Source organism: Brachyhypopomus gauderio, chromosome 4, assembly GCF_052324685.1.
Source record: "Brachyhypopomus gauderio isolate BG-103 chromosome 4, BGAUD_0.2, whole genome shotgun sequence".
NCBI classification, from domain to species: domain Eukaryota; kingdom Metazoa; phylum Chordata; class Actinopteri; order Gymnotiformes; family Hypopomidae; genus Brachyhypopomus; species Brachyhypopomus gauderio.
Window position 1 is genome coordinate 27,495,939 of NC_135214.1, and position 8,884 is coordinate 27,504,822.

At 43.0% G+C, this 8,884-nt stretch overlaps 1 protein-coding gene across 2 annotated transcripts; it reads right to left on the reverse strand.

Annotated features, from left to right (window-relative positions):
* Positions 1-256: 256 nt before the first annotated feature.
* pggt1b (protein geranylgeranyltransferase type I, beta subunit) lies at positions 257-8,860 on the reverse strand. Of its 2 annotated transcripts, XM_077003489.1 has the most exons (10): positions 8,684-8,704; positions 8,082-8,200; positions 7,775-7,863; positions 7,394-7,461; positions 6,955-7,106; positions 6,578-6,710; positions 5,684-5,729; positions 4,691-4,875; positions 2,778-2,886; positions 257-1,868 (listed from the first exon to the last, which is right to left on the reverse strand). In XM_077003489.1, the coding sequence occupies exons 3-10, from the start codon at positions 7,857-7,859 to the stop codon at positions 1,720-1,722; spliced, it is 927 nt and encodes a 308-aa protein (XP_076859604.1). In that variant the 5' UTR covers positions 7,860-7,863; positions 8,082-8,200; positions 8,684-8,704; the 3' UTR covers positions 257-1,719. The 2 variants fall into 2 exon arrangements, with proteins under 2 accessions (XP_076859604.1, XP_076859605.1); XM_077003490.1 differs by lacking the exon at positions 7,775-7,863 and having other exon boundaries at positions 8,684-8,860.
* Between the last annotated feature and the right edge of the window lie 24 nt (positions 8,861-8,884).

An 8,884-nucleotide genomic window follows, 5' to 3' on the forward strand; every position in this document is an offset into this window, starting at 1 on the left:
TGTAATGTCACATCAATTCTAGCAGAGCTCGGGTTCAGCAAGTGCCAAAATATGCTGCCGATTATTTACTCAAACAAAAGTGCCTGCTTAGTCATTTCAGTATTGTGGTCTATCTAGTTTGCGGTAAATTATAATGTGCTTTCTAACACACGTTAGAAACAACAATGAAGTCCTCTATATTGCTTGTTTTTCAACACTCTCACCAACATGTTCACAAACACAGTGGATCTGGCTGTAGCAATATAACCAACCACAGTAGAATTCATATATATTTAATTGAACGCACAAATCATGACAAACTAGATCATGGCTTTTCCCCATTATACCTTGTTAATAGACAGACTTTGATCAAATGTGATGACCTACACAAGCTGTGTTTGCCCAAAAAAAAATACACATCCATTAGCAATTTCTTCTGAATGAATCTTTTGCTGTACAGCCACATATTGCTTTACTCAGCCTATCTGTTGATATTGAAGTTCAGTGCTCCACACTGGGAGAAGGGAGTGAAATGGGCAGGAGGAGGTAGCTTCTACTGGCACACGTACAGTAACACAAGCCCTTAGAAGAACAGAAGCCCTTTCTTTTCACAGATCAAGTAACTAAGGATTTCATAAAGGCCATTCATAACAGACATACAAACTGGTAATCTGAATAAACCCATGGCTGAATGCAAAAAAAAAAAAAAATCTTTATTTTAGTCCCGATTAAATATGCACCACCTCAATAGCGGTTATGAATGCTTTTGTGATATGAAAGGATGGTGTTAGTCAACACTCACTGCACTTTCAGTTTTCTAATAGCACTTTGTAATCATAATAGAAATGGAGGTGCTATAATTGGCATCCTAAACATTGATTTATTATTTTTTTAAGATATAGAAAAAATAAAATCTTTTTTTTTCTTTTTACCCCAATCTTGTCCAACATTCAAGTGTCTTGGTGAAATGTGAATCTGCAGCAACACAGGCGAACTGTGAGGGGAGTGTTATAAATGTCAGTTATTGGAGGCACGGTGAACGAGAAAACAATGTTCTGACTGGGTGGTCCGATCAGTTTACAATTACTAAAATAAAGTCATAATTTCTGCCGCTGAAAAGAAGGTTTTCCAATGATACATACAATTCATATTATTTAGGATTAAAAAATTAATATTCTAAAGAATACTTAAATAAGGTTTACATAAGATGGATGTTCACATCATTAATCTATTTGACTTTTACAGAGAAATACTGATACGAAGGCAATAAAAAAGGCAACACAGAGAAAGATGGATGTCTTAAGAACCCAAGAGATTTATGTTTGTCAATGTCTAGCAAAAAAGAAGTAATGGCAGTTTTAAAAACAGCTAATCAAGAGGGAAGAAACCATAAAACCTGTTCATGTGTGTAGGACCCAAACAATGAGGGCCAAGCAGCGACTCTCTGACAGTTTCATGTTCAATGATTAATGACGGCAGACTTGATTATTAATTCATCTTCAACTGCCCCCCCTCCACCCCCCTTTTGGGAGATGGTGTGTGCACATCTCAGGTTCTTCAGTCAGGGCTGAACCATGCGGCCAGGCTTCAGAGGGGGCAAGGCTCGACTTACTGGGAACTGCATGTGGATTGGAGGCTGCGGTGGTCTTGATACAGATGGCACGGGCACAGGTGGGGGGGTCAGGGGTCGAGGGTCATGGGCTAGGGTGCGGGTTGGTTTGGAGGCGAGGGATCGCGTAGTCATGTGCAGCCTTCTCTCCACGTGTGGTGCAGCTGCTGCAGACAGCGGAGGGCCCTGTCGCTGACGTTGAGGGCCGGGTGCACCCGCCGCAGGCCGGCCTCGCCCATCAAGGACAGGCCGCAGATGCCGAAGTAGGTGTGCAGGGGGTCTGGCGCGGAGAGGCGGAGAGAGAGAGAGAGCGTCAGGACAGCTGGCGCAGACACTAGTGCCGATGGCACTTTAGCTGCTACTGCCGCTAGTGGAGATGGTGCACACGTGGCAGACGGTGTCTGCTCAGTAGCCACGGTGTGGGAGGAGTGTGAAAACCACACACACCACACCGATGGTGAGCAGACAAGCTTGTCGCAGCACAACCATTAAGATAACTGTGATTCATAATCTCTGCGCAGTTCTTAAGAATTCATGGACAGTATCTACACACGGTGCCAAATCTGATTTGGAGAGTTATATTGTTGAGGTCAGAATTTATGAATAATGCACAGAGACCCTTTTTAACTCTGACGGTCCCCAGAGTGTTTCACTAAAAGGGGTTTCCTGCTCAGCATGTGGTCTGAATCGAGTTATAATGAAAGAGACAATAGGATGTAATCGAACACTAATGCACATTAGTATGCAAGTGATCAATGAACCAAGTACATCCTTCAAGGACATTCAGGTCCTTCTCAAGGGACTGCTGAAAAACTATCTGAAATATAATACGTAAATAAATGATTTATATTTTAATCTACTAATTCTAGTACATAACTTCATTACATTTATGGACACCTTTCCATAAACGATTTTCAAAGACAAACCAGGACGTTTGAACATCAGCAGGACAATTCACATGTACCCGTCACCCGAGACGTTACTCCGTCAGTGCTGTGGCTAAGTCTGAACAAACATCTCATCAATTAGACATTCACAACCAACGATGTACCGAGTTACACTATGGTCTCAACTAACAGTCCCGTTAGCGGCAAAAACGCACGTGTGCACGGACACGCACTCACATGTAAACACCTCCACACCCACACCCACAATGCACCCAATCCCCTGAAGAACACTGCAGTCTTACCTGGATGGCTGTCTGGCCACTTTGCAAATCCCCCCACTAAACTGTCCTGAGTGGACAGGATGTAGTTTCGGTTCTTTTCAAAGTCAGTATACTGAAACACATCTAGAAGCTGGAAACAGAAGGACTGATGTTAGCTTACAGGGACTGCGGAGTCTAGGCCATGATTATATTAATCTCCATAGTAACAGTACATTATTGACTTCTGCACAGTTGTGACCTTTTGGCATGGGTTATGCTACATAAATCTTAATTCCTCTAAAGTAAAAGAGCGTGCAGCTTTTCCACCCAGTGCTTTTATGGACTCATTATTGTTTTATAGAACTTACTTTACAACAACAACAACAACAGTAGATTTTCTGCAGAGAGGCTTGGACTCTAACCTCAGAAGGATGAATACATGATGCAGCTTTTTAAGTACATTTTTCAGCATTTCTCATACATGTCAAACCAAATTTGTTAACGAGGGCTTGACAAACCTAGCACACTATGCGATACATCTTGCATTAGGTTTCCATACTGGCACACCCCTGAGATGACACGGTTAGAGTGTAGAGTTATTTTCAACATATTTATTTACATCTGTTGGACCACGTGAATGCCACAATTCATTACAACACCCATGAACCTTTCACCTGGGAAGTCTGAGATTGGTCAGCTCACAGAGACCGACAACTGGGAAATGCATATTGCAGAACTCGATATCTGTTCTGCGGCTGCCAATATCGCAATAAAATTTATTAACTGATGTATTGTTCAAGCCTAGTCAGAGAATTATTGTCAAATGATACAGTCTCATTTATCACAGTAAAGGGATCCAACGCAGAGTGAAAAGAAAGCGACCTTGCAAGAACGGGCCATAGCTGGAAGTAACGCACAAATGACGACAGCGCATAAAAAGCAGCTTAGTCACGTGTCCTGCGTGCTCGGCCGCTGTAACGTGCGTGGACAGCTGCAACGGATGGTACGGCTGTAACGGGGCGTCTGCTCATGAGCTGCAGCAGCGGATCAGAGCTGCGGTCGGGACACTGGAAGTACAGAGCGTGTAGAGGACTGGAGAGAGAGCGGTCCCGCCCGAAAGGAAGACGTTACGGCCGCTCGTGATGCAGGTGCTACGCGTTTAAAAATACATTCGATAATGAAGACGCAGACACTGACAACGCTGTGCAGACAAGTATCGGTTGAAGAGTTGGGCCTGTTTTTCATTGCAGATAAGGTTAACACGCGTTACCTAGACACCCTACAGAGGATGCGTGAGGAGCCCTGGGGAATTTAATGTTTATAAACCTTTCAAAGGTGATTGTACAGTCGTCCCACCCTTTTTTTTTTGCAGATTACTTTTTTAAGTTCTACACCATTATATCCAAATCATGAATTATGCATTACCTTAAGTATGGTACCATTATATTCAAATGAGGCTTACATATATCTTTTTAAAGATGACAACCTCATTCTTGTAGAATCCGGCACTTGCCAAATAGGGCTATTTTCCCGTGCCAAGAAACGGTACATCTCACACAGAGGTCTGTTGAGGCCCGTCAAGGTCTTCCTGGGAGATGTAACATTTAGGTACACGCCTGGATGCATACTAAGGCCTACTGAGGCCTGTCAAGGTCTTCCTAGGAGGTGTAATATTTACGTACACGCCTGGATGCATACTAAGGGCTGTCAAGGACCTGGTGTGCATCCGGACACGTACCCGTGCGTGCAGCTAAAGATACAAAGTTTCCTTGCTCTTCAAAATGTTTTCACGGTTACTATTCGTGCCTTCTCGATACCTCACGTGTTCTCGGTTTGCCCAGTGAGTGGTGCTGACTTAGAGTCTTTCTTTTTTGGGATTGTGTTTGCAGTGCATCTAAACAAATCAAAAAGAGACGGACGACAGACACTGCGTCGGACACACGGGGCTCTCTTACCTCCAGGGTGGCACCCACCCAGAAGGAGTAGCAGGTGTCCACTGGTTTGTTGGGCCGGCCTTGGAAGCCGTCCTGCTGTCTGAGGATGCACCACCTGCGTATCCTGTTCAGCTCTCGCTCGCTGAACATCTCCTCCAATTTACCCATCAGGCGCAGCGCGGCTATGGCACAAAACGTGGAGCCGCCTGGGCACAGAGAGAAGCAGTGATGATGGGCCTTGTGCCCATGGTTGTGTTTAGACAGAACTTGCATTGATCCCAGGGGTTACAGCAGTGGAACACAGAACTGTAAAAGCTCAAACACACACACACACACACACTCTCACTCTCTCATTATATCGTTTTTAAGCACCATTGACTGCAAGTCACTCGGTAAACACTTCTTTTCAACTCGCCTTAACAGCACTTAAAACCAGCAGGTTCACAATTTAATTGTGCGGTACAATTAACGTCAGCGAGGACAGCAATATATCTTACGCGTACCAAGTAACTAGGCACAAAGGTTTCTATAGTTACAATGATATATTTGCACAACCAAAATAAAGATTAACTGACTTTAATTTTACTTTAAATGAAAAGTGCTAATTTTAGCACACTGGCAGGAGCACGCAAGAAAAGCAAATAAAGTGAGTTTCAATAACGTGACAAGAACATAAGAGGGAGAAATCCACTCCTGTGCGTTCAGAACCAGAGTGTCTGACCTGCTACGCATCCCAGAATGATTGTTTGATGTGTAGTTATGGGCAGATCAAAGGGGCTGTCAGGTGTATCCTGTGATCTTTTGTGGAAACACCACAACGATCACAGTAGCCATAGAGACGGCTCTAACCATGACAATACAAGAGGGATGAATAGATGGAAGAGAGTAGCTAAAGACATGGGCTTTTGGTAACTAGAGAACACAACTGTGTTGAAGCAGATGGCAGGGACATCCTGAATCGTTCTGGATCATTTTGTGGGTGTGTGCGTAAGGTTCACAGTCGTGCGTACTCACCATGAGACTCGCAGCCTGCTCCCTGGCCAATCCCATTGTCATAAGACTTGAGGAAGAAAAAAAATATTCATTAAAAAATGTTTAACCCTATTTCTTTCATTCCACCATTGTTTATCTATGTATCTTATAAAATGCTAATCCATTTTTTATATGTTATTCCATGTTAGCGAACAGTCACGTTATGTGACTTTCGAGTTGCGCCGTGTATCAACACACGAGTGTGCGAGAGGGGCCCCGTGGGCCTGCACTAGAAATACGTCAATCAAAGCCTCGCAAGCGTTTAGAAGAACGTCAACGACAACCTCTTCTCTCCTTCACTTGCCCTCAGAGGCTGTCGCAGCCTAGTACCAAAATGGAATCCGTGAAGGCCCCTCTAGAACACATCCATCCCTATTTATAGCACTCTGGAAATAGCCCCGCGGTTAAGGGCCAATGGCACAAGGCCACCTCATAGTAGTGAAAGGATTTAAATAAATAAATAAATAACCCCACACTACTGACTGTGATCAACAAAAGGGAGTGAGCGTGCTGGACCCGGGGGAGGTAAAGAATAATCTATAGGATTAGAGCTGCCTTAAACAGGGTGGATCTAGCTGTGAACTGAGTAGAGAGGGCAGGACAGAAGCCTGATTGCCCCTTTAACCTCTGAGTGGCCCCGTCCCCTGGGGCCCATGCCGCCTGTAACAGACCCCGGCCTTTTGTGCCGGGGTCATTAATATACCGTTTCCACAGCATCGTTCGCAGACTCTGGGAGTCAAGCAGAGGGTGACGGCTTATTGTGACAATCGGGCTGTGGAGTTAAACGCAAAGCAGGGCAAAAGTATAGCGCAGAGCGAGGTCTTTATTCACAGCCGCTGAGGCAGCAAAGGTGAAGGCTGAGAGAGGAGGGTTCACCATGCTTCTCCGGATGTAATCGATGGCTTTCTTGCAGTCCATCCCAGACCAGTCGTCCAGCATGTAGCAGACGCAGGCGGCGCAGTACACGAACCTCATGTCATTCTCGCTTCCCTCCGGCACGGCATAGAAGCTGCACAGCAGGGCAGGAAGTCACTCAAGTGACAAAAAAGTGCCGTAAACATCACCCCAACGATCCATTTGAAGGATCAAGTACCAAGTTTAGAAGTACATATGTGCTGCTATAAGCTATATATGCTATATATGGTATATATAGATTAAGCTATATATGTATATATGTATTTCTAACAAAAGATAGGAATCATAGTGTTTAAGAAGATCTAACATTCTGAACCTGTACCAGAGGGATCAGGTACCTGCCGTCCTCCAGCTGTAAGGACTTCAAGCCTGCCAGACAAGCCTTCTTATTGACCCGACTCAAATCATCTCCCAGAATAATCAGACAGGCTAGGCCAGTGTAGGTCATAGTCACATGGCCACTGTCATAGGGATGAGGAGATCCAGGGCCCTAAAAGAGATGTAACAAGCAAACAAGAATAAAAATGGTCCATGTCAGAGTCATTATGGAAATAAGAAAATAATTATTTATTAGAATGTTTAATGTGTTTGAATATTTGATAAGACTAACTGTTGCTTCTTTAGTGAAGTTAACTGTTATGTTCTATCTTGCCTAATTATGTTAATTATTTGTGACATCATACGTAGGCATGATGCTGTATCAGTTGCTAGAGGGTTATAACACATCCGTCTTTGACCATGACTACACAAAACCTAAGCACAGGACCATAGACCAACCTTTGAGGTATTGTATGGAACTCCAATATGTGATGATCCTCGAAACCCACAACGCCAAAGGTTGGATTCTGGTAAATATGAGAATAATGGACATGAACCGTTATTATGTGAAAGGATTTACAGCTTGAAAAACATTAACGCTGCCATCTAGTGGTGGAAGTGTTCATTTGGATTCTTCAGGTTCAGAAAGTAAAAGTCCCTGGACAAAGTTTGTACCTGGATTAGCTAATTACATCAAGAAGGTATATAGATTTAATTAGTGAAAACTGGGTGATTAAAAAAATCATGGCAGGACTTTTACTTTTTAAGTTTGAACACATCTGCACCGTTTTTCACTGGTAATTCAAAAACATACCATTTAAACCTGCTCAGTTCACTAACTTGTTTCAAACCACCAAACTGAGAAGATTATCTCAAAGGCTCCCAGTTCTGCCTGTCTCCAAAGTCGACCCTCTCTCAAGTTCATATTTCTGAATGGAATGGGGGAATTATTATTCTACTTAGGATAGGTTATGACAGGAGGAAAAGGATTAATCAGCCCTATATTACAGTGCTTATATGCAGTAATAAGAATATTATATGTAGGTTATAAACCCATTTTCTTTACACAACCTTTATGCACATGTAAAGATTATTTAATTACAAAACGATACAATATTTTAAATCCAGAATAGGAGAACAGACTTACCATCTTCTGTGGGAAGAACCTGTAGTGAGTATATCCACTCAATCAAGCTAGGCTTGTCTACAATATCCAGTGCATCAAGAACATCAAGTCCAGAGAGGGCAAAGAACACAATTGTCAACCTGGATAAAAAGAGGTTTAGACTGATTTAGTTTTACACCACTGGCAATGTAACTCAAAATGCAAGTAGCTGGAGTAAGTGTTTCGTCACGAATTACCAACGTGTTACATATCATTGTCCAAACGTAAACAGTATTATATTATTCCAGAATAATTCGTTCCAAAGTGCAAATTGGATAGAAGAGATAGGCCAGCTAGCTAAGTTAGTTCACTTCCAGGCAGGAAACGTTAGGCTAATACTGTAGTGACAGGTTTAGGTAGCTAACCAGGAGAGTTTGTTTTGTCGTCAGTATACTCCATGTTCGTATTTTTATTTTCCTTATTACAAAAACATTCCCAATATCAACAGCACAGTGCACCTTCCATGTTTCTATTCGACATTTGTGTTGGCAGGTGAGCTGGCTAGCTGCAAACATTGCTGCTGTTTTAGCTAGCTAGGTTCAAAGCTTAGCTGACGAGCACTAAGGTAAAACGTCTGTTCGTACCTGCTTGTTTCATATGAGGAATATCGTTCTGGTAACACCTGAAGACATCGCTGAAAAAATCGTATATGTCGGTCTCGTAAAAAATCAATTTGATCAAAATCATCAACTGAATTCCCTTCTTCCGCCATCTTCATTTCTGAGGGTAAAAGCGTTAGCGCTTTACCGCTTCCGGCTTTTGCGTAATTATGGGAAAACAACCTA

Bases quoted from the DNA above. Each gene is read 5' to 3' on its own strand.
- pggt1b (XM_077003490.1), bottom strand. From the start codon at position 8,817: ATGAAGATGGCGGAAGAAGGGAATTCAGTTGATGATTTTGATCAAATT. The intron at 7,107-7,393 runs GTTGGTCTATGG...CATCTCTTTTAG, and splicing joins TTCCATACAATACCTCAAAG to GGCCCTGGATCTCCTCATCC. The intron at 4,876-5,683 runs GTGAGTACGCAC...CTCTGTGCCCAG, and splicing joins AGCAGGCTGCGAGTCTCATG to GCGGCTCCACGTTTTGTGCC.